Below are 26,209 nucleotides of genomic sequence, written 5' to 3'. Positions count from 1 at the left end.
GATGAGATAATAATATTTTATATAATAATAAGTTGTAATTATTAGAAAGTAAGTCATAATTAGGAGGTGCTAAATCATAATTTGATACTAAGTCATAATTATGAGTTTCTAAGTCATGCTTATGAGATTGAATCTTATTATTTTGAGATACTAAGTCATTATTATGAGATACTAAATCATAATTATGGAAAAACATCTCATTATTATGACTTAAAAAATGGCTATATATTTTACTCCAGTGGTGGAAACAGGCTTCTATAATTACTCTCCTTTGTGATCACGATGGTGTTTGATGTTGTAGCTGATGGTAAAAAACACAAATATCGCTGAACCTTCCGCAGATTAAATAATATATGATTGTAGTGAACTGTATGCCTTTTGTCCAGCGATATGCTGGCTGGTACAGTATTTACAAGGTAATTATAGGTGTTGGGATAACGTATCGATTTGGTACAGATCAACATTTCTGATCAAACTGATTTTTTTCTTCACATCTTGATTTGGGAGCCATAGCCAGCCTTGACTGCTCATACACACTCTGCTAAAGGAATGTCAACAGTATGGCCACAGGACACGAAAACTATGTATAAAATAATCCACTTGAGTAAGGAAGGAGAAAGTCAAAAGGAAATGAGTCCAGACCCCACCCCTGAGTTCAGACCCCACCCCTGAGTGAAGAGACACCACCCGAGTCCAGATTCCACCCCTGAGTCCAGAACCTACCTCTGACCTAAACATCACTGAATTCTTATTGTTTGGGTGGTCTTGAATTGCAAGTTATCTTTTTGAATACAAGGTTTTGTTCCGACAGCAGCAAAAAAAAACAAAAACATGTGTGTATATATATATATATATATATATATATATATATATATATATATATATATATATATATATTATAATTTGTATCAATTAGCCTAATTTGTATGGTGTTAATAAGTGGGTTCCTGCTATAATTTATTGCCCCCTTTAATTATGAGATACAGACTTTATTACTGTGGGTATTACTTCAATATCAACCATACAATCTGTCTTTCTCTCGCTCTCTCTCTGTCTCTTGGCCCCTCTGGCTGAAACACTTAAGCCGTTTGCTCAGTAATCCTGAGAAGAAAGCAGGAAGAAAGCGAGGGATGGGCTGTGGCGGTGCATGAAAAGAAAACACGAGCGCTTTCTTTTCTTTTCGACAGACAGCCGCGAGGTTTTGTTAGTGTCTTGCAGCACTGATTGATAGCATCTTCCTTTTTTTCTTTCATCATAGGCTCTCTCTCTCTCTCTCTCTCTCTCTCTCTCTCTCTCTCTTCTTACTCTCTGTTTGGACTTGTCCTGATGCCCAATTGACAAAGAAAGATAATGGTCCTGCCAAGCTGCGTGTGTGGTAAATTAAGTTTTAAAGGAGGCCTATTTAACTTTTTTTATATCAGTTTAAGAGTTTCCTGATCGCTTTGAACAGAGTATTTTTGTTTTGTTCTGTTTTGTTGAGTATTGTTTTGTTCTGTCATTTATTCTTCTGTGAAAAAAGGTCACTTTGTGGGTGCTGAATTCGTATATTTTGTATTTCGCTGCTGTCGGAACAAAAACCTTGTATCTCCATTTTTGTCATTTTTCAGTTTTTGGCGTAATTTGAAAACGTCTGTTGCCCTTTACATTGTGTGTAAATTTCATGACGAATGGACCAAAAGAAACGGCCCAAAATTACTTGGGAAAAAGTCTGGTTCCATTGACTTACATTAAAAGTAAAGTAGGTTTTTTCCTTCTCCTGTAAAGTTACCATTTTGGAGATACAAGGTTTTGTTCCAACAACAGCGATATATTAATGACCACTGCTCTCAAGCGTGGCTGCTACAGGGCACAGTTTAGAGCAGGGGTGCCTAAACTTTTTGTCTTGGGGGCCTAAGTGCGATGTTTGTGGTGGGACGAGGGCCTAAACGACAAAACAGTATACAAATAAAGTAGGTTGGTAGGCTTCAAATAGGTAGTTTTAAAAGTGCATTTTATAGCATTACAAATATTGTTACTAAAATACTTCAAAACATACATTTTTGTTATATCAAGTATAAAAATATGTCTGTTCTCTCATTGTGTGAGGAGGGTGGGCCACACTTTGGGCCCACCCTGGTTTAGAGAGACCGTACATGTTTGACTTTTTGAGCTTCTTTACGCTAAAAGACCAAATACAGTCACTAAAGTTTAATCATGGACAAATTAATTTTCCTGACATTTTTGAAATAAAGGTATTTGATATAGAGTAAAAAGTGTTAAAGTACACACTCAAAAAAGATGGTTCTTCAAGGGTTCTTTAGTAAAAGCAATGGTTCTATTTAGAGCCATGAGTTCAAGAACCATTTCTTGAACCGCTTAAATGGTTCTTTGTACGGTGAGATGGTCCTTGTTGGTTCTAAACAAAACCTTTTTGAAAATGGTTCTATATAGCACCAAAAATGGTTTTGCTACGCTACGATGTCTGGCTTGTTACAATAGAAGGACACTTTTTGGTGCTATATAGAACAATTTTCAAAAAGGTTCTACATAGAACCATCTACAACACATTATCCATCAATCTAAAGATGCAAAGAACCATTTAAGCATGCGTTATATAAAGAATGTGTTATATATGGTTCTATGTAGTGGTTCAAAACAGGACCACTGCCTTTACTAAAGAACCCTTGAAGAACCATCTTTTTTTTAATGTGCATCCAACCATGCACACTTAAAAATCATGGTTTTTCAAGGTTTCTTTAGTAAAGAAAATGATTCCATATAGAACCATGAACACTCAAAGAACCCTTTGCTTGAATAAAAGATTCTTATAAATTAAAAGAAAAATATATAAATATATATATATATACATGGGGAAAAACATTTCAGGTTCTAGGTAGAATCATAAACAACACATTGTCCATCAATCTAAAGATGCAAAGAACCATTTAAGCATGCGAATGGTTTTATGTATAACTAATAATTCTAAACAGAACCATTGCTTTTCTAAAGAACCCTTGAAGAACCATCTTTTTTTTTTATTGTGTATCCAAACATACATTTGAGAGTTCTTTAGTAAAGAAAATGGTTCTATCCATGAACACTCAAAGAACACTTTGCATGATTAAAGGTTTTTTTGCATTATGAAAAGGTTCCTCAGGTTGATGGAGAATGTGCTGTAGATGGTTCTGTATAGAACCTTTTTGAAAAGTCAAGTCAAGTCAAAGTTTATTTATATAGCACTTTTTACAACAGGTGTTGTCACAAAGCAGCTTTACAGAAAAATCTGGGTCTGAGCCCCCATGAGTGTCGCCAATGGCGACAGTGGCAAGGAAAAACTCCATAATAGCAAGAGGAAGAAACCTGGAGAGGAACCAAGACTCAAAAGGGGAACCCATCCTCCTCTGGTTGACACCAGATGGCAAACAGCAAGGGTTCTATGTAGCACCAAAAAAGGGTTCTTCTATTGTAATAGACCTGGTATCATAACAATAGAAAACCTCTTTTTTGGTGCTATATAGAACCCTTTTCAAAAGGTTCTGTATAGAACCATCTCCAGCGCATTCTCCATTAATCCGGCAGTCAATTGTGGCAGTACGCTTTAGCCCATGATGCTTGACGGCTTGGATTTTAAGTTTGCTACTTTTTGTCTTTATGTACGTTTCTGGTATCTGATTTTGATTCATCTCGTCTTCTTTGGGGTGAATGTTTCGCTTGTCAGGAATGGATGCATGCTTTATAAAGAAGTGCTGCTTTGGCTGTTGTGTTTATGGCTACGTTCACATAACCAGGTTGAAGTGACACAAATCCAATTTTTTGCCCTAATGTGACTCAGATGTTTTCAGGGCTGTGTGGACACAAATCTGACCTTTTCAAATCCGACCTGAGCCACTTTCATATGTGGTCCTAGATCCGATTCATGGCCATGCGACCTTAATGTGACGGTCAGATCGGAATGCATGTGCTTTTTTCTTCACTGCGCATGCGCCATCATTCAGCGTTACCATGGCAGCAGCGCCGAACAGAAGTTAAAGCCTGTAAAAGCAGCTCATCTCACCTTTTTCTCCTTCATCTCGCTCTAATAATGAAGCTGAGAGCTGATCAGAGTTAATGATCTTCTCAGCGAAGCTCGTTCTGCTCGTTAGTTTGTGCTGATGATGAACGTGATTCATTCACGTGACGTTACTGAGTAGGATGAGCTCATGAGGGTCATTTCAGGACGCTGGTTCGTTCACATTAATGACAGATTTGATTCACTTACCTAAACAAGTGTGAACCATCGTGTCAGAGAGATCGGATTAGAGCAAAAAATCATATTTGAGCAACGAGGCTTGTAATGTGAACGTAGCCTATGTTAACTTGTGATGTGGTTTATGTGCAAGTAATCCACTCTTATAACTGTGATGTGCCCAACACTGCATATCATATCATATCATATCATAAAAGATCACTGACCACCCAAAAATGTAGGGCCCCACCAAATATTTGTGCCCAAGAGTCGATAACGTGATCATCCATGCCTTGATCGCAGCACATCCTTGTAGAAATCACAGATACTGGCAAGAAAATTCAGCATTGTTTACGATCTCTGCTCTAAATGAGAGGAGTGGGGGTTGCCAATCTGTGTTTCTCTCTCAGGTGGGCCACACACACACATGACGTGACAAGCCATGACAGGCTCTCTACACTGTGGGTGTGTGGTGTGTGTGCGTGTGAGTGAACAATCACCCTGTGTTTGGCTCCGAATGGTTGAAGGAGTTATAAACAAATTTATAAATAAAATTGTTCAGGATGAACACACCCGTCTGCTTTGTCCTTCACAGTTTCCTGTTGTAATGAAGTGGACTTGATCATTAGTGACCACACCACAGCTTTGTACGCACCCAACACGACAGAACACAGCAGAACCGTTGCTATGGCATTCTTTTACCCGTTCATGTCCAAAAACTAAAATGAAAATGGCAATAAAAAATGCCACAGAGCTTCTGATTGGTCTAAAGTGATGAAATTGTGAAATGTCACACTACAGTTTTGATTATATAAAATTTCTATGCCTATACTTACAGTCAAATTTGGATTTGCTGTTGTTTTCTTGTGATGCATTGAGTCATTTTCTAAACAGTCATAATTGAACTGAATCACAGTGAAATTTGTTGTGATTCATTCAGTCATTTTCTAACAAATCATAATGGATTTGAATTATAGTGAAATTTGTTGTGATGCATCGAGTCATTTTATAAAGAATTATAATCGAATTGAATCATGGTGAAATTTCTAATGATGCATTGAATCATTTTCTAAAAAATCAAAATTTAATTGATTTTTAGTGAAATTTCTCATGATCCATTGAGTCATTTTCTAAAGAATCATAAATAAATTGAATCATAGTGAAATTTGTTGTGATGCATCGAGTGATTTTATAAAGAATCATAGTGAAATTTCTCATGATCCATTGAGTCATTTTCTAAAGAATCATAATTGAATTGATTCATAGTGAAATTTTTCATGATCCATTGAGTCATTTTCTAAAGAATTATAATTGAATTGAATCATAGTGAAATTTATTGTGATGCATTTAATCATCTTCTAAAGAATCATAATTGGATCATGATGAAATTTCTCATGATGCATTTAATCATTTCCTAAAGAATCGTGATCAATTTATCATAAAGTATTGTAATCAGTTGTGGCGAATGCTTTGTGTTGTTTCATAAAAAACTGAAATCAAATCAAACTGAATCGTGCTTCTCATGATGCACTGAATCATTTCATAAAGAATCATATCTAAATAACCTAAATCACAGTGAAATATCTAATGACTCCCTGAATCTTTTTCCTAATAAAGCATAAAGAATCGAATCGTAGTGAGGTCAGATATTAACACCTCTGCTCTTACTGTTTCCTAGGTTACCTGTCACGTGTGTTGAGGAATTACACTGAAGAAGCGTGTGACGGAGACATCCTGACTGTAAGGTGCCCACCGAGGACCACCATCACTGTCCAATCAGCTTTCTATGGCAGAAGAGACTCCGCCCACTCTCTGCAGTGTCCACTCCCTTATAATATTGATGAGCCACACCCACTGAGTGATGACAGTTCCTGTCATGTATCAACAGCACTGCAGGTAACACACACACACACACATGCACGCGCACACACATACAATTCCAATAAGCTTCATTTGTTGTGTGTGTTGCATGTACACTCATCGTCAAAAACATAGCTGCTCTCAGAAGGAAGTGCCAGATTGCAATGCTATACGGAAGGAAGATAAAGGTTACCAGGAACAATAAATTATTAAAATTTTAGACTGACATGGGCAACATTTATCGAGCCAAAAATACAGTAGTAGTAGTAGTCTCAGTTTGGTGTCGGACCACCATGTCTGCTAATGCAACATGCCGTTAATCTTGGCCCTGACCACGGGATTCATTAGTCGTCTCTACCAAGACAAAAGCAGGACTTTGGCGACGTTGACGTGGTGTTAAGGGCAGTCGTAATGATCTGCGTGCAAGTAGTCCTGCGTCATGGTGCTTGCAATAACAGGATGACTCTTAGAGGGCATCACTGCTTGCTCAATGTCCACAATCGTGGCTGTTGGGTCACTCTGCGCATGTCGGACAATCTGTCGGATCTCCCTCTCCATGGGTCGTGTAGGTCTCCCCAATCCTTCATGTCGCTGCTGAGTGCCTTCTTCTATCCTCTGCCGCCAACAGCATGCTATGGTAATATCTGCACAACCGGTATAGCGCACAATACATAAGACCATCCCGCTTCCCGGAGCCCTGCGATGCGACCCCTCTCGAACTCTTCCAACTGCTCGAATTACTTTCGAACTCTTCTCCGAGGCAAACTTTGCTTGTAAGGATGCTACCAACACAACAACACGAGTCAGAATGGATAGCATGCGCAACAGGACGACCTTATAGTTGGACTGGTACAGGGATAAGGCCCGTCCTTGCTTATGTCACATGCGCAGCTGAGCATGAAACCTACCCACCAAGTTTCATTCCTGTCAGTTGATTCTTTCTGGGTGCAACTATTTTTTGCCGATGAGTGTAGGTGCTGTTTGTCCATGCGTGTGTTTCAGACATAAAGTCTGGTCATTTCTTTAGGGCACATTACGGTACATGACCTCATGTTTTCTTAACTGTGTTTTTTATGAAGTGTATGAGTGTGTGTGTGTGTGTGTGTGTGTGTGTGTGGGATTCAGTTTCAGTTTCAGGTGTGTGACATGGCAGAGTCCTGTTTGAACGTTACTGTCTCTGACAGTGATTACATATGATTAATGATCGTACACGTGCTGTACACACACACACCTATACATACCTATGATAAATGAGCATCCATATCCTAACCACACCTTTTCAGTCTGTCTAACACACAAACACAGAGGCCTGGAGGCAAAGGAAGAATTCTGCAATGTGTGTGTGTGTGTGTGTGTATGTGTGTGTGTGTGTGTGTGTGTGTGTGTGTGTGTGTGTGCCTGGAGGGAGAGGAATTTGGTGTGGGAGAAATGAACACTCTGGAATGTGCTCACCTGAATCAAAACAAACCCTCAGTGCAACCAGAGAACTCTCTCTCTCTCTCTCTCTCTCACACACACACACAAACAGTTATCTTTTTATTTGTCAATTTGTATTTTTTTCACATTATTAGATTGTAGATTAGATATTCGATTTTGACACAGTGTGATATGTTAGTATCAGTATTTTATAAAGAATGGTAAACTGTCACTATTAGAGCCGGGAAAAAACACCTCTTTGATTATGCTAATTTCTGCTCGTGTCCCTATGAGACTTCTAATAGTTCGTTAACGCAAAGCTAACATCAATTTATGTGAACATTTTTGGATTTGGTTTACATTTCTGTCATCTCCATTTTTGTCGTTTTTCAGTTTTTGATATAATCTGAAAATACCTGTTGCTCTTTACGTTGTTTGTAAATTTCATGAAGAATGGACTAAAAGAAACGGCCCAAAATGACTTAGAAAAATGTCTGGTTCCATTGACTTACATTAAAAGTAGAGTAGATTTTTTCCTTCTCCTGTAAAGTTACCATTTTGGAGATACAAGGTTTTCTTCCGACAACAGCGATACATATATATATATATATATAAACTTTCTAAACCTTACTGTAACCCTCTGAAACCACTCTCTCTCTCTCTCTCTCTCTCTCTCTCTCTCTGTAGAAGATGTCAGATGAATGTCAGGACAGGAGGAGTTGTGAGCTGTTGGTTAACAGTCGTTTATTTGGAACAGATCCGTGTCCATCCATCAGCAAGTCCCTCACCCTACAGTACAAATGCAGACCTAGTGAGTGTCTCATATTAGTTACTGAACAATTTATAGTAGATACTGAATAATTTATAATAGTTACTGAAAAATTTATAGTAATTACTGAATAAATCATTGTATTTACTGAATGATTTCTGTTCACGCAATGTTAAGAGCAGATAATAGAAACACTCCAGACTGAGATGTTGACCTTTCGCTGAGATGTATCGCTCTCTCCCCCCCTGTAGACGAGTATAAGAGTAAGGTGGTCTGTGAAGGGGAGCGGTTGAGGCTGAGCTGTAAGAATGGGATGCAGATTGCTGTGTATTCGGTCATGTTTGGGCGCACGCAGCAGGGAACGCTGGAGTGTCCTCCACACCACCGGAGGGCACCGTTTGTGGGTAAGCTCACTCAGACATTATCTCTTCTCCAGTTCTAGATTTGAATATATTCAAAATTTGCTAATACAGATGATATGTATACTAATACTACAGTGCACTCAGCATTAAGGGGGCATCGATTTCAGTACCTTTGTGGAAATCACTGTCAATGAAAGCTAGGCGTCAAGGCACCTGGAGGTGTAGGGATAGGTGGGGGGTGGGGCTTGTGCTATAGACACACCCACACTGAAATGACTGGGCTTTGTTTCTGAAGACCTTATAAATTCTAAGTCTTGGAATTTTTGTTCATTTTGTTAGAAGGTTCTGTTTAAGAACTTTATTCATCTTAGCTCTACACACTTAAAAAAGACGGTTCTTTAAGGGTTCTATGTGAAAGGTACACATTTAAAAAAGATGGTTCTATAGTAAAGAGTTCTATGTAGAACCATGGTTCTTTGCATGTTAAAATGGTTCTCCAGGTTGATGGAGGTATGTGTTGTATATGTTTTTTTTTATGGTTGTAGATGGTTCTATAGTACAGAGTTCTATGTAGAGCCATGGTAATAGGCTTTAAATCAAAATACATATATAGCATCACCATCTGAACAAAAACTTCTAAGTATTAAAATTACAAGTGAAGAAAAAAAAATTATCTAAAAAAATTTGCACATATCAAGATTTTACTCCACCAAGGTCTGGAATAGGAGATGAGATCAGCTGGCATGAAAACACACCTCCACATTCAAAACACAGAAACTCCCTGGAGTTTTACTGGAATTCCTTATCTCTCTCTCACACACACACACACACACACACACACACGCACAGATGTGAATGAAAAGGATATGTGTCACATCCACTGTTTTGGAGACACTATACACACTGTACACAACTACACACTCCTGAAAGAGTGGTCTGTATGTTGTAGGATGAGTCATAAGGAAAGCATTTAGCTACACTTATATGATAATATGTGTATTGTTTGTGTGTTTATTTTAAACCAGTTTGGAATCCCTGTTCAAAAGTTTAGAATCCCTATTCAAAAGTTTGGAATCCCTTTTCAAAAGTTTGGAATCCCTATTCAAAAGTTTGGAATCCCTATTCAAAAGTTTAGAATCCCTCTTCAAAAGTTTAGAATCCCTCTTCAAAAGTTTGGAATCCCTATTCAAAAGTTTAGAATCCCTCTTCAAAAGTTTGGAATCCCTATTCAAAAGTTTAGAATCCCTATTCAAAAGTTTGGAATCCCTATTCAAAAGTTTAGAATCACTGTTCAAAAGTTTGGAATCACTGTTCGGAATTACAGCTTATTCTTTCATATTTATTTCTATTGAAAGTTAAAGATGTTTTTTTCCTTCTCCTTTAAAGTAACTTTTGAAAGATATGAGCTTTTGTTCAGATATTCACGATTTAATATACATCAGATCACATTATTGCCCCACATCCTGACAAGCTATAAAAACAAACCTGTGTGTGTGTGTGTGTGTGTGAGAAAGATAGAGAGAGAGAAAGAGAGAGAGAGAGAGAGAGACAGAGTCGCCTTGGGTCTCCTGCTTGACTAATCACCGTGGCGACCGTGCTCAAAGGACAGGTTAATGGAGTCTGTGTTTGTCTCTCTCTGCACTTCCTTCCCAGGGGGAGAATTTCAGCGTGACACCAGCAGGTTAAACCCCCTCAGGGGAACCGGAGACTGGGTGGCTGTTTCTCTGGTCTGGGGAAGCGTTTAGACAGACCCCCTCAGTTCTACACCATCCATCAGTGCTCCAAACCACATCCACCCACCTTCAAACACAGACATTCACCAGCACTCGTGCCAATATAGGGGGCGGGGGGGGGCAGGGGAACGGGGGACGGGGTCATGTGCCTTCCGCTTTTTGAAATTGTTTGAGATCATTTTGGGGGTCGCAGGATGGTTGTGGAGTAAAGTACGTAGCTCAGGTGTGAAAGAGCTGTTCAGTATCAGTTATTATACAATTATTATTATATAGGTTATTATAGTCAGTTACAGTTTAAAACAACTTTCAAAAGAAAGAAGCAACAAATCATTTTGGAATTTGGACTCATTTGGAATCACTATTCAAAAGTTTGGAATCCCTGTTCAAAAGTTTGGAATCACTGTTCAAAAATTTGGAATCACAGCTAAAATAAAGTTTGGAATCCCTGTACAAAAGTTTGGAATCACAGCTAAAGTAAAGTTTGGAATCACTGTTCAAAAGTTTGGAATCACAGCTAAAATAAAGTTTGGAATCCCTGTACAAAAATTTAGATTCAATGCTCAAAAATTTAGAATCAGAGTTCGAAAGTTTGGGATCAATGTTTTCAATAAAATTAAACTTTTTGTTATAAAAAATATAAAATCATTCTAACATGTTAGTCCTGTACAATTGAACATTTTTTGTTGTCTTGTTTGGAGTCAGTAATGACAAAAAGAAAGAAGCACTAAATCATTTTCAACATTTCTTTACAGCTCTGTGATCATTTGTCAACTTATGCTGTTGGCTATTGGGGTATTTTGCTAAAATATCTGTAGCAACATGCAGATCAAGGATTGTAGTGACACAATGGATAGAAAAACAATGCCATTATAATAGGCAGCAAAACTGAATCTCTATATGAATGTTTGATATTATTTCCTAATGCTATTTTTGTGGTTTTGTGTTTTATTATTGACATATGAAGGAGGAGATGTGAGTATGATGAGTGTAATTGAGGGTGGACTTTGTTTACAGGTTTAGGTTTTTATTGCTTTAGCCTCTTGATTGTGTTGGGTAAGTACATAAGACATAAGGAGGTAAAAAAACAGTCTGTGCCAGCCTTCACCCTTTCAGCTTGAAAGCAATGTGCGGTAGGGTAAGACTTAGCCAGTGAGAGGGTTGGGCCTGAAGAGAAAATTGGGTATAAAATTTTTTTACGCTATTAAACTCAAATTGATGGCATGTCTTTGGTCTTTACATATTAACACGGCCCCCCAGTTCCCCCCTACTATCTGTGTAGAATGAATGACCTCATCATATCAAGTCTTTTTGCTAAACTTGCAAGTTTTGTTAGTTTTGGTCTTTCAATTCGTTTGCCATTGCTTGATTTGCATTACCATTCTGCTCACTAGAGGGCAGTGTTGGGCTGCTGATTTGTTACTGAAGTCATTACGGATTACATCTCATTTTAAACGAAAGAATTTTGTTCCCTCCATCTTTTCGTTTCTCAGTGATGTGATGATTACTTCTGTATGTGGATGCTTTGCCTGCAAGAGTGATTACAAACCAGTGTTATTTGTTTTATTACAGTATCAAACCCTTTTCCACAGAAACTACATGCATGTTTTAAACACGAAAGCAGGAATAAAACGCTAAAGTAACAATAAAAATAAAAAAGAGGTGCAGACAATAGCAAAGGCCTCCCAAACCTCTGTGATGGTGAAGATGGTTTGGAGATCAGAGACTGTGTCCATGCCATGCTCAGAGTGTGTAAGTGTGTGTGTGTGAATGGCCAATCAATCACTGTGACAGGCGTGTGTGGTTCTGCTTTCTGTGTAAGATCAAATGTCTCCGAAACAAAACACTTGTCTGTTAAAGGATGTCTGAACATGCACAGATTAACCCCTTAAAATCCCAGACTTATTACATACTGAGGCTTATTATTCAGTAACTACAGGGACTTCTGTGCAAACTGGCTGAGCTATTCTTAGGTTATAGAGGTGTGTAATAAAACTTTGGGGTGGTTGGTGGGACCTGGCCATTTAAGGGGTTGATAACACACGCTGTCTATGTATTTTTGGACATCACAAATGGAAAAGTAGTGATATGTATGAAGAATATACCTCATATATATTACACACATTCATGTGTATACAGTACTATGCAAACCTTTCAACCATCACCTTTCAAAAATTTGATTTCCAGTCAAAATGGCAATTAAGTACAAGTTATTTATTTTTCATGAGATATTTCTGAGGAGATTAGAGAGAAGATAATCCACTTGAATTAGGAAGGGGAACAATGATTAAAAGATACAGAGAAAGTGGGGCTCCTAACAACCGTGCAAGACCTGGTAACCCACAAAATGTCCCAGATAAACAGCATTTAAACTTGTTTTTTAGAGAGAGAGGGGAAAATCAAGCAGTAATAAAGGCAAAGAGTGCACACACTAACAAACTAAATACTAAAAATTTGTATGTGTGTGTATATATATATATATATATATATATGTATCTGATGTGACCCCCTTGTGCAGCAATAACTGCAGCTAAACATTTCATCTAACTATTGATTAGTCCTGCACATCTGCTTGATATATTACATATTATTACAATGTAATTATATGGTGATTGAGAAATTGATAAATGATGGCCTTTTTGATTGGAAATTAATTACATGAAGGGTGGGACTTGTTTTAGTGCTCTGTTTGTTGTAATGTGTATATATCTAATGTATGATGTTCACACACAAACACTTGTTTTCTGTCTCTACAGACTGCCAGTCAGAGGTGGCGCTACAGGTGATGACATCACGATGCCAGGGGAAACGGGCATGTGTAATCCGTGCCTCTACACAGGTGTTTGGAGACCCCTGTTACTCCGGCACGAGGAAATACCTTAGTGTTATATACACCTGTGGTGAGCTCTGTCTTACAATTATATACATATACATACACATATACATATACATATACCTAGTAAGACCACAACACAGCATTAGATCTTGTGTGTAGATAAACATGACCTACTGCAAGGGCAGCTAGATGACCGGCCTTTAAAAGGTATGGTTCAGTTGTGGCATATATATGACATATATGCCTTAAGCTAGTTTATACTTATATATGATGCCACATGACTTAAATCTAGCACTATTTTCCAGAGATAAGCTGATGAAAAGAACAAAAGTACACTAGATGGTCCGTATAATTAGTGAATTCAGCCATTTTAAGGAGCACTCACTGCTGATACAGGCATTTAGTTGCACTTGTGTAAGCACCAAACTGTGCTGGACACCGGCCCTCAAGGACCGAAGTAGTGTATCCCTGGTCTAAGGTTACCATGGGCAATGCCAAGCATGGGCTAGAGGGATATGAAGCCCCCCCCAGCATTGGGCTGTGGAGCAGTGGAGCTGCATTCTCTGGAGTGATGGAGCTCCATCTAATACCTTTAGGATGAGTTGGAGAGATCCAGAACTGACCATCCAACATCAGTACCTGACCTTACTAATGCTCTTGTGGCTGAATGCAATCAAATCCTTCAATCAAAGCTGGTGGAACGTGGTTTTGAAATCTGTAGGTATGGCATGGCGAAAAAGAAAATTGCTTCAGAGTGTTAGCAGGCTTTCCCTATGTTTAAAGTAGTGCCACATATGGCCACTAGAGGCTGCTAAACACTAAATAGTAAATGGAGAAAGACCTAGTTCTCCAGTGGACTTCAGACACAGTACAGATCATATAGTACATGAAACATATAAGCATATAATATATTATATAATACATTTAAATCATATAAGCATGGCATGGCATTATTTGATGCCCTGTTTCTTAAATAAAGTCTTCACTAAAATGAAAATAAAGCACATTTTGGCTTTTTATTATAAAAGGCTGTACAAAATAAAATAGATAATGATGCACTGATAATCCAAAAATAGGTGGAATGGTTCAAATATGTTTTTTTCATTTGAGGGGCTCATTTTAATAGTGTATCTGTAATAGTGGGCCTTGTTTACTATATCTTGAATCCACTAACCCTTATTTAAAGCAGCATTACGTAAGATTTTTTTTGTTGTTGTTCATATTGAAAGAAGTAGCATTACTGAGTCAGGAGACTAAAGCCAGGCTAAATATGGTGAGCGTGCTCTGCTGCGAGTCGCACTGCAAAGCCTGAAATAAACAATTAAAAGTCAGAGGCGTCGGGTCAGGAGTTTTTCAGACCACGTCATATGTCTTTAAGTATTAACGTCACTCGCACAGGCTCAAAAAAGAAGGTCCAGCTCAGTGTTTAGGTCTGAAGTGCTAAATCAGCATTATACTGATGAAGATATGAGGACAATAGCAGGTAATTCACTCACATCCTCAAAAGACGCGTCCTTCACCAAGTTACAACTGAGTTCTCTTTGAATTCTTGTTCAATGCTCTCGCAATCATCAGATTCATCCACTCGGGGAAGGAGTCCAAAGCACAACCCGTGTTACAAAATGTTCTACCCCACATTGCATGCAATTACACATTTCCACCAGAGAGGTCGCCAAACCCCCAAATCTTACAAAGTGCAGCTTTAAAGCAATAGTCAGACAAAAATCAGATATATGGACAAAATTCAGGCTGTTTTAGGAATGCCGTGTACTTTTTATAGATAACAATTCAGACACTTTTACAAGGGCTGCTACATGACTGGCCTTTAAAAGGTATGGTTCTTATGGCATATATATGACATATATGTCTTAAACTAGTTTATACTGATATATGATGGAACATGACTTAAATCTAGCACTATTTTCCAGAGATAAGCTGATGAAAAGAAAAAAAGTACACTAGATGGTCCATATAATTAGTGAATTCAGCCACTTTAAGGAGCACTCATTGCTGATACAGGCATTTAGTTGCACTTGTGTACGTTCCATAGAAATTCATTGACAAATGGAATGGGATGCTCTGGAGCAGCTGAACATGAGTCTAACACAGTGATCCTGGAGGGCTGGTGTCCAGCACAGTTTGGTGATTTACCTGCTCAAACACCTGATTCAACTCATTTCTTAGTGTCAGTGTCAGAAACTACATAAGCAGGTTTGAGATTTCTGCCAATTTTAACTCAGTAAGTTTCTCTACACTGGAGTAAAATTGGTGGATTTCCCCTTTAGACTGGACGATGTATAGATATAAACAGTGATAAATGAGTGAAGTTGCCATTTGCAGGCTGATCTAAGAGAAGCTCTTTCTCCTGGTCTGGGTTTTGAGCAAGCGGAGCAGGTCCTGCCACAGTGTGAAAGGGTGCAGTGTGTGTGTGGTATGGGATAATGGACAATGCTACATTGAGCTGGCCTGCAGAGCTGGTTTTCTTTGCATTCCTTGATGAAAACCATGCATGTGTGTGTGTGTGTATGTGTGTGATGTTGTCTTTAATTTTTAAGAGCAACTCCTCTTTTTATCCTCCTGTTTCCAGCTGAATAGAATAAACACTGAAGAAGCTGACAGAGCACAGTGTTTGTGTGCTTGTGATATCGAGTGCAAGGTACCATCGTCCGACTGCGCCCCCTAGCTATTGCGATTGTCAGTACACAGCATAAAAACATTACCAGTGTTCACAGAAAAACTAGTCATAAATACGGACTGCAGGTCGCTCCACACACTGACAGACAGAAGAGCTTCTCAGGGGAATTTTCCTTCTCTTTTTGGAAGATGTGGCATTTAGCGACAATTGGCCGAGAGACTTGTCAATCACTATTTTTAAAATGGTCAATTATAGCCACTCAAAAAAGCAATTAAATATGCATCTTCATCTGGTATGTGCATCGCTTAGCCGGTTTGTTTGTGGTACACAATGCCCGAACAAATTTCTAGAATATATAAGAGATAACCTGAAATGTTCATTATAGAAGATACAAAGAAAAAATAAACAAAATCAACTAAAGACAAATATCAGTGTTTTAATATGCTAGAAAGACAGAAAAGGCAGAATGGGGGACGTGAAAACATTTGGATGCTTGCCTGCCGTTGGCTTCCCGTAGTAGTGCATGTGCAGATACATTTGACTCACTTCCTGCTTCTATGTCTCATATATTATTATAGTGATAAAGAACACACACACACACACACACACACACACACACACACACACACACACACAGCCCAGACAGCAGAATCAGAGTGTGAGATATATCTGTCTATAAAAATACCCAGATGGCGATTCAGAGCTTTAAAGCTGTGCTGTTATTTGAGTGGTTGTGCTTATAATAGTAGCATTCTTATCAACACAGAGAGAGACATGGTCCTGCACTCTGTACTGGAGCACATCCAGTCTGCAGACACTCTTTATTAAAGAGATAGAGACTCAACTCAGACTCGCACCTCAGACACTGGAGACTCAACTCAGACTCGCACCTCAGACACTGGAGACTCAACTCAGACTCACACCTCAGACACTCAAGACTCAACTCAGACTCGCACCTCAGACACTCGAGACTCAACTCAGACTCACACCTCAGACACTCGAGACTCAACTCAGACTCCTTCTCAAGAGTCTCAAGACTCAACTCACACCTGCACCTCAGAGACTCAAGACTCAACTTGAACTCTCACTCCAGAGGCTCGAAACTCAATTCAGGCTCGCACCCCAGAGACTCAAGATTCAATGCAGATTCTCACCGCAGAGACTCGAGACTCAACTCAGACTCACTCTCAAGAGTCTCAAGACTCAACTCAGACCTGCACCTCAGAGACTTGAGACTCAACTTGAACTCTCACTCCAGAGACTCGAAACTCAACTCTGGCTCACACCCCAGAGACTCAAGATTCAACTCAGGCTCGCACCCCAGAGACTCAAGACTCAACTCAGACTCACCATCAAGAGTCTCAAGACACACTTGAGAAATTTGAGACACAACTTTGACTGACATTCCAGATACTTGACTCAGACCTCCGAGACTCTAGGCTCAAATCGGACTCTCATCTCAGAGACTTGGACTCACAATCCAGAGACTTGAGACTCAACTTGGACTCACATTCCAAAGACTCGAGACTCAACTCAGACTCACTCTCAGGAGACTCCAGGCTCAACTCAGACTTGCACCCCAGAGACTCAACTCACTGACTTGCCCGAGAAACCCAAGACTTGGACTCCTATTCCAGAGACTCAAGACTCAACTCAGGCTCGCACCCAAAGACTCGAGACTCAATTTAGACACACACTACAGAGACTTAAGACTCAACTCAGACTCACGCTTGAGAGATTTGAGACACAACTCTGACTTGCATTATAGATACTTGACTCAGACCTCAGAGACTCTAGACTCAAATCGGACTCGCACCCCAGACAATCAACTCAGACTCAGACTCCAGAGACTCGAGACTTGGACTTAAATTCCAGTGACTCGAGACTCAACTCAGACTCGCACCCCAAAGATTCAAGACTCAACTCTGACTGGTACCCAAAGATTTGGACTCTTACTGCAAAGACTGAACTTAGACTCTTACTGCGGACACTCAAGACTGAACTTAGACTCTTACTCCAGATACTCAACCCTCAACTCGGACTCACACCCCAGAGATTCAAGAGACTCGAGACTTACATTTCAGAGACTCAAGACTCAACTCTGACTTGCACCCCAGGGATTCAACTCTGATTTGCACCCAGAGACTCAAGACTCCAATCTGACTCAAAACTCAAAACTCGACTCAGACTTGCACTCCAGGGACTCAAGACTCAACTTGGACTCACATCCCACAGACTTGACACTCAACCCTAACTCGCATTCCAGAGACTTGAGTCTCGATTCGGACTTGCACTCGAGAGACTCGAGACTCGACTCAAATTAGCAGCCCAGAGACTCGACTCTTGTGTTCATCATTTGTGTTGTTCTTCATGAAGAGAAGAGAAGAGAAGAAGAGAAGAGAAGAGAAGAGAAGAGGAGAGCTCGAACTTGCATGTCAGAGACTCTGACAAAAGCCAGTGTGACTGGACCTTAAAGCAGATTCTCACCTTTCACCGTACTGTGTGAGTGCAAGAGAGAGACAAAGAGTCTCTCTATGAGTGTGTCTTTGTGCACCTGTGTGTGTGTGTGTGTGTGTGTGTGTGAGGTCATGCTCCAGATCCGTTGAATGTGCTGGTTTCCTAGGCGATGGAATCTCGCTGAGCCCTGACCGAGACTTTGTCAAACTTTCTTATCTCACCTGTTTCCTTCCTCTCAACCAACCGGTTTCCTGTGTGTGTGTGTTCTCACATCCTAACCCATCAACTTTTATCTAAACGAAAAAATTTCAGAAACCTGTCTCATGTAGCAGCGTCCAGTGGCATCGTTCCTAAGTGAAACATTTAGCAATTTCAAGGAGGAATTCCACCATTTTATCTAAATGTCTGATGCATAATTAAATCAGTAAGATGTAAACGAAGTCAGAGTTAGAGTCAAAGTTAGAGTAGTTCAGTGTGAAATGCTGTGTTTTAGAGAAACAGAGTCAGAATTGTTCACAGTGGTGGTGATAGGAACCAGACGTCTCAAAAGTTTAATGTCTCTAAAAGCTCCCTTGTAGAAATCTGTTACACAAAGTGGTTATAAATACTATTTTACCATCATCAGCATCACATGAAAACAAAAAACACGTGTAGGTTCACTGTTGGTTTTGGTTAGTAAAGATAATGGCTATATTTGCATTTTAGACACTGTGACTCCTGGTTCCTATCACCACCACTGTTAAGAAACCAGAAACATTTCACACCAAACCACTCTGAATGACTGTGGTCACATCTAACCGACTGAGACATTTTCTTTTCGAGGAATTTCAAAAAACGCTGGAAATCCTATTAAACTATGTTAAATGACAACCAGTGCTAGTATTAAGTATCTTCATATCTTTGAATGCAACTAATATTTTACTCTGCATTCCTTAGTTCTGCCAATTATTGAACTCAAATGTTCAAAATAGAAAAAGTAGGTAGAAAGCATCCACAAGAGGCCCAGAGATTTATTTAAGACATCATAACTTTGCTTCCAAAAGAAGATTAAACAAGCTTTAATTACTTTTCATGCTTGCATGTAAAATAATATGATTGTCATGGGTGGTGGGCCTCAGAAAGGGCCTCGGCTGTGCATGTGTTATATGATTTAACCACACAGTGCACACAGGAGCTGAGTAACATGACTAAAACCACAAGTCTTTATCTGAGAGTGGCACCACAGTGAGTTTTCTTCTTTCTATTTGGACTGTAACCCAAAACCCAAAGCAGTACTACTGCAACAATAAAACAGAGAGGGAAACTGGAGTCATGTGACCAACTGACCAAACATACTACCTCATAGGGAGAGAGAGAGAGAGACAGAGAGGCTGAGAAACAGAGAGAGCGACAGAGACTGAGAGAAAGAGTGAGAAAAGTCAACAAACTATTTTTGGTTATTACTGATTATTACATGTTTTGAAATTGTCTTGACTCTTTTATTCTTCTTTTTCTTTATTGATGACTAATAACAACTTAAATAAACAACTTCATTTCTAGTGTTCATTTCTAACTTATTCTATAATATTATCTCTCTTATTTATGTTTATGTGTATTTTGTTAAATGCTTTGGCAGTAGTGGAGGGAGCGAGAAAATAGGGAGAAAGAGAGAAAGAGAATGAAAGATAGAGGGAGAGAGAGAAAGAGTGGGAGATGTATACATACACACACACATATACATATACATAAAATTTCATGATAAATGGACTAAAATGACCCCAAATTACTTGGAAACACTCTGGTTCCATTCACTTTAAATTAAAAATAAAGTTTTATTAAAGTTTTTTTCCTTCTTTTGTGAAGTTACCATTTTGGAGATATGAGGTTTTCTTCTGACAACAGCGATATATATATATATGCAGAGAAAGAGACAGAGAGAGAGAAAGAAAGAGAGATTGACTGAGTGGGGGGGCAAGGGGTGTAGCTGCATGCCATTGTCCTTAAAAGGCAGCAGATTTGATTTGGAGTGGAAGTATGAAAACCCCTCGCTCTTTCTGCTGAACACACTCACACACACAGGGCTGGCAGCGGGGGTATGTGAGTGTGTGTGTGTGTGTGTGTGTGAGTGTATGTGAGTGTGTGTGTGTGTGCGTGTGTGTGTGTGTGTGTGTGTGAGTGTGTGTGTGTGTGTGTGCGTGTGTGTGTGTGTGTGTGAGTGTGTGTGTGTGTGTACGTGTGAGTGTATGCGAGGATCTGTATGTTTGGGTTTTGTTTTTTGCAGCAGAAGCTGTTATTATTCCATCGTTGTCCCCCACTGTAGTACACTCGTGTTTGGTGGTTCACTATGAGTAGATTCTCTGTGAATTTTGGGGGCGTGTCCTGAAATCCAATCCTCAGTCAGCCCAGCTGTGTGTTCTCCAATAGGAAATCAGCAAGGCAGAAAGTGGACCAATAGTGGGCTTTCAGGACAGTGAGTGAGCCAACAGAAAGCTGGCCTGCTCCTGGCCTGGCAGCGATCGCCGTAGCGCTGGACGGGGTTTGGCTGGGGTTGTCATAGCGATGTGCTGAGGCTGGCTGATTCTGACTTTTTGCTTGTTCAGCATTCTCCCACTCTCTGCTTTAGCCTCCCTCCCTCTCTCTCTCTCTCTCTCTCTCTCACTTGCTCGCTCTCTGTTTCTAATTTATCAGGCTTTATAATTATGGCTGTTTAATAGAAAATACAATACATTTAATAATACATAAGTAGTAAGTAAACATAAACAACAAAAATCAAAACAATCAAACAAAAAAATGGTCATAAGTGATGGTCCTCTCTCTCTATCTCTCTCTCTCTCTCTATCTCTCTCTCTCTTTCCCACATCGTCTCTGTCTCTCTCTCTCACGTCCTCTCTCTCACATTCTCTCTCTCACTTTCTCTCTCTCTCTCTCTCTCTCTCTGTTTGCCTCTCTAAATCTCAGTCTGTCTCTCTAAATCTTTGTCTCTTTCTCTCTCTGTCTGTCTTTCTCTGTCTCTCAGTTTTTTCTCTCTTTCTTTCTCTTTTTCCTAATCCGTCCAATCTCTGTCTTTCTGTCGCTCTGTCTCTGAGTTTTTGTCTCTCTCACTCTCCCAGTGTCTCTCTCTCTGTCTTTCTCTTTCCATTCTTTTCTCTGTTTTTTTCTCTTAGTCTCTCTCTGTCTTTCTATCTTTTTTAGTCTCTCTGTTTCTCTTTCTCTCTTTTTCTCTCTCTGTCTCTCTCTCTCTCTCTCTCTCTCTCTCTCTCTCTCTCTCTCTCTCTCTCTCTCCCTGTCTTTCTATCTCTTTTGGTATCTCTGTTTCTCTCTCTCTCTCTCTCTCTCTCTCTCTCTCTCTCTCAGACTTTCTATCTCTTTATCTCTCTCTCTCTCTCTCTCTCTCTCTCTCTCTCTGTGTCTTTCTATCTCTTTATGTCTCTCTCTCTCTCTCTTAATACAGTGCAATCAGTAATGATAATAGTAGAACAGCAATCAACAATAAACAAACAACAAATAAGCTACTAAACATTATAAAAAACCTTCACACCTTTATTAAAGGTTTTGAGGGATGGTTCTATCATTGCTAAACAATTACAGATTTTTAAAACAATTACCAAACAAGAGGCAACACAATATTATTACAGTAATAATAATAAAAATAAAGATTTTTTGAACATCTAGACCTTTCACTTTCTGTGACTGTATAATTCAACCCCACAGGCTTGTCCAACCACCCCCCCATCCCACCTCCCCTCCCTCTCTGGGTCAGGCAGAAACATGCCTTTAGCATTTTACATTTCCATTTGCATGCGCTAGGTTGAATTTTAATGAGTTTTCAGAATGTTTTAGTGTGTCCCCTCCGGCTCCCTGTAGCGGAGCGTCTGGTACGCTTGTACAGACACAGACTGGAATACGTGGTTTGAGAACATTAAGGGATACTAAAATAAGGAATTAAACGTTTTTGAGTCTGCACAAATACTGGAATATAACATACACATATAACATAAAAGGGGAAGTCCACTGATTTTTCAAAATGTACTCAGAATTAAATGGTTAAGATGTAAACAAGGACATTTAGAGTGGTTTGCTGTGAAATGCTCAGTTCTGGAGAAGCTTACAGTCAGAACTGTTCCCAGTGGTGGTGATAGGAACCAGACGTCCACCTCTAAAAGCTCCCTCACAGAAAGTTAGTACATGAAATGCTAATGAATACTGAGACATTTGGTATTTTAAGGCTATACAGTCCCCTTATTTTTTCAGATTTCCCACTATTTTACCATCGTCAACATTCCATGTACAAAGACTAGGTTCATTGGTGGTTTTGCATAGTAAATAAAATGGCTATATTTGCGTTGTAGTCATGGTGACCCCTGGTTCCTATCAGCACCACTGTAATCTTTGATAAGAGTCTAAGTTTCTCTAGTATTAACCATTTCACATAAAACCACTCTGAGTTCTTTGTTGATCTCAAAATTTGAAAAATTGATGAAATCCTTTTTTAAGTCTCACTTGCTGGCCATGTAATTGTCTTCACTGAAGATAATGGACGATACAAACAACTCCAACTTCACTCCATTTACTCTGCTTACCGCCCCAAAAGCGAATGAATCAAAGTGGAAACTGTGATTGCAGTTTTTTACAATTGCTCACAAGCGTTTTCAGTTCTTTTTTCAAAACACTGATCCAAAACACTGAATTTGGACCAAACCTTGAACAATGTATTTCCTTTTATTTCTGCTTCAGTACAGAATGCTTTCAGTGACCACAGTTTCCGAACCTCTTAAATTCTCTCAGTCTCGGCCTAGTAGTTTGCTGATGTCTTCATGGCTAGCTAGCTAAATTTCCCGTTCCACCTTAAATGATGCAGCGGTTACATTCTGGCACCTCTTGCATCAGAACTGCTGCACCATTTAAAGTAGAATGGGAAAATTTGAACAAGAAGCTGGTGAATATCTGACTTCAGCTTCATATCACTGAAGAATTAGGGTGGGCGATAATAAATAATTGCGTCCCCCCACCATTGAAGGCATATGATTCCCTAAATGTATCTAAAGCCCAGCAGTGAGGAGCTGAACTTTACCCTCCTCTGCTGTCACTGCAGACTGGCAGGGTCGCCTACAGAGCAGCGCTAGTAGCTGTTAATGAAGTGATGCTCTTTTTATTTGAGGGTCCCATTTTGTAGGGAAGATTTCAACCACTACCCCTTGTAACTCATTTCCAAGGGGCAAGGTGACACTCGAAAACAAGGGCTGGGGGTAAAAATAAGGAATGGGACTGGGCCATTGTTTGCATCATCAACCAAATTATAATAAACTAATTACAATACAAAACAAACTGTCTAGCATGGAATTCTTAAGCGTTTTACAGACTTATATAAAATAGTGGCGCACCCTTCATGCCAACCGTGTCTCTCTCTCTCTCTCTCTCTCTCTCTCTCTCTCTCTCTCTCTCTCTCTCTCTCTGATCAGCGATCAGGTATCTTCTGTCATCTTCCTGTTGATAATGTCAGCTGAGGTCAGAGGTCACGTCTGTGGTTGTTATGGGAACCATAGAGGGGCCTCCCAATGTGACACAGTGATGAATGAAAAGCCTCTCTTGCTCTGTCTCTCCCTCTCTCTCGCTCACTCTTCTCTTTTTCTCTCTCGCTCTCTCTCTCTCTCTCTCTCTCTGCCTGTTTTGTTCCTCCTCTGGAAGCTCCAGTGTAGAAACTCTGGTGTAAACAGTTTTTAGGTTGTTGATTTTGTTTGTTTGTGTTGTGATTTTTTTCCTTTTTCTATTGCGACAAACCTCTCATCAGGATTCTGAGAAAAGTCTGTCATCTCTTAGAGTAAGTACAGAGAGAGAGAGAGAAAAGGAAAACAAACGAGAAGACAGAGAAAGAGAGAGAAAAAGTGAGAGAAAGGAAAAAAGAGAGTGCATAAGAGAGAAAGAGCAGAAGAAATAGAAAAATAGAAGAGAGAGACAACATAATGTAGTTGGGGGAGAGAGAGAACAGAGAGAAAGAGATTGGATGACTGGGTGAGAGTACGAAAAGAGTGAGAGAGCTAGAGCATGAGTGAGTGAGAGAGGGAAGAGTGAGGAAGAAAGAGAAAGAGTGTGTATGCGAGAAAAAGAGAGGGAGAGAGCAAGAGAAATAGAGAAAAGAGAGAGGGAGTGAGAGAAAAAGAGTAGCACAGAGAGAAAACAGAGCAAGAGAGCAAAGGAAGAGAAAAAGAGATAAAAAAAGGAAAAATACAGAAAGAGAAAAGTGAGAGAGAGAAAAGAGAGTAATATAGAGAGAAAACAAGAAAGGAGAAAAAAGAGAAAGTGGGGGGGGGTTAGTGGTCTGAGCTGTAATATAATCTGAATTAAATTCTTATGTCACTTCCTGTTTCTCTTTCTGTTTTTCAGTATTACATGCGCTTTAACCCCCCCCCTCTCTGCTCTGGTTGGCTGCTCTGTGTGTGTGCGTGTGTTTGTGTGTGTGTGCGTGTGTTTGTGTGTGTGTGCGTGTGTGTGTGTGTGTGTGTGTGTGTGTGTGCGCTCTGTGTGCTGAAGTGGTCAGTCCCGCTCCCTCTCTCGTTCCCTTCAGAGTGCCGAAAAAAGTGCAGCAGACGGAAAAAGGAAAGAAAGACTTGCTGAGGAAAGAAAGAAGGAAAAAAGAGAAAAGAAAAGAAGGAGGGCAGTAAAGGAAAGAGGGGGAGAGGAATCGGAGGAGAGGAGAAGTGATTTAGGAGAAGAGGAAGGAGAAGACAGTCGGCTTGTTCTGGAAGGAGAGAAAAAAAGAGACGTGTGGAGGAGTTTACCTTCTTAAAGGGCCATCATCCCTCGCTTTTTCCTCTACAGCACCGCGAGCGCAGGCTCTCAGGTAGACTGGGCTGTATTGAGAGAGGGAACGGAGATGGAGAAGAAGGAGAGAAAAAGAGAAAAGGAGGGAGCGAGATGGTGTGAACGAGTGTGAGACTCTTCAACATGTGTGTGTAAGTGCTGCTTCAGCTTCACTGCTCAGGGTTCTGGTGCCTGTGTGTGTTTTTGGTGGGTCGTTTTTGGGACTGAAATGTTGGGACTTTGTTGTGAAACCAGTGAAGAGTTTGTAAAGTCTGTAAAAAAGCTCTGTTTCATTTTTATTTAAACTGTAAGAACAAAAACATTCTGTTTGGTGACTGAGGTTAATGTTAGACTTAGACTAAGAAGATTCTTTTTAAATATAGAAATAAAGGTACTGTCACTGGGGCAGGACCCCTCTTGTCACTGGGGTGGGACCCTCAAGGGTTCATCTCAGTACCTTTAGTCAGGGAACGTAACTGAACCATAATCCACTGAAATGATATGTTCTAAGCTGTACTGACTCCACACACCCCGTCTCGTCTCCAGGCTTTTATTTTACTGTTCTGTTTTAAAACATTCGGTTATGAAAAGGTACAAATACGAACTTTTCACCTGGAAAAACTTATTTAAGGTTCACAATCAGACCCTAAAACCACTGTTGTACCTTTGAGGGAACATTTACACTGTTTGTACCTTGATGAACGAAAAATGTACCTGAACAGAACCTTTATTTCTAACAGTGTAGGGATATTTAATTATATATCATGCATATATAATGTGATTAGTATATATTATTATATCTCAATTCATACACTCTACAGTTACAGACTGTAGTCCATTTGTTTCTCTGCATACTTTGTTCACCCTGTTCTTCAGTGGTCAGGACCCCCATGGACCCCCACAGAGCAGGTATTATTTGGGTGGTGGATCATTCTCAGCAGTGACACTGACGTAGTGGTGGTGTGTTAGTGTGTGTTGCACTGGTTTGAGTGGATCAGACACAGCAGTGCTGCTGGAGTGTGATTGTGTGTTTCTCATGATAAAAACGTTGTTTACCAAACAATCTGATGACTCCACATAGCTGGGATGTGTGTGTGTGTGTGTGTGTGTGTGTTTGTGTGTGTGTGTGTGTGTGTGTGTTTGTGTGTGTGCGCGCATCTGGT

At 39.8% G+C, this 26,209-nt stretch overlaps 1 protein-coding gene across 3 annotated transcripts in view; it reads left to right on the top strand.

Moving 5' to 3' along the window:
* LOC118815190 (protein eva-1 homolog A) overlaps positions 1–26,209 on the top strand; it is an 84,686-nt gene that overhangs the window by 28,290 nt on the left and 30,187 nt on the right. The window contains exons 2-5 of one of the 3 annotated variants that reach the window (XM_036581139.1): positions 5,883–6,100; positions 8,168–8,291; positions 8,501–8,653; positions 13,098–13,241. In XM_036581139.1, coding sequence (XP_036437032.1) covers positions 5,883–6,100; positions 8,168–8,291; positions 8,501–8,653; positions 13,098–13,241 — 639 coding nt within the window. Of the gene's footprint in view, positions 1–5,882; positions 6,101–8,167; positions 8,292–8,500; positions 8,654–13,097; positions 13,242–24,734; positions 25,199–26,209 lie in introns of those variants that run through there. The other 2 variants (XR_005007797.1, XM_036581141.1) reach the window with 2 other exon arrangements.

This window comes from Colossoma macropomum, unplaced genomic scaffold (assembly GCF_904425465.1).
Source record: "Colossoma macropomum unplaced genomic scaffold, Colossoma_macropomum, whole genome shotgun sequence".
Taxonomy (NCBI): domain Eukaryota; kingdom Metazoa; phylum Chordata; class Actinopteri; order Characiformes; family Serrasalmidae; genus Colossoma; species Colossoma macropomum.
The sequence above is the reverse complement of the archived record's forward strand: the minus strand, read 5'-3'. Positions and strand labels throughout refer to the sequence as shown.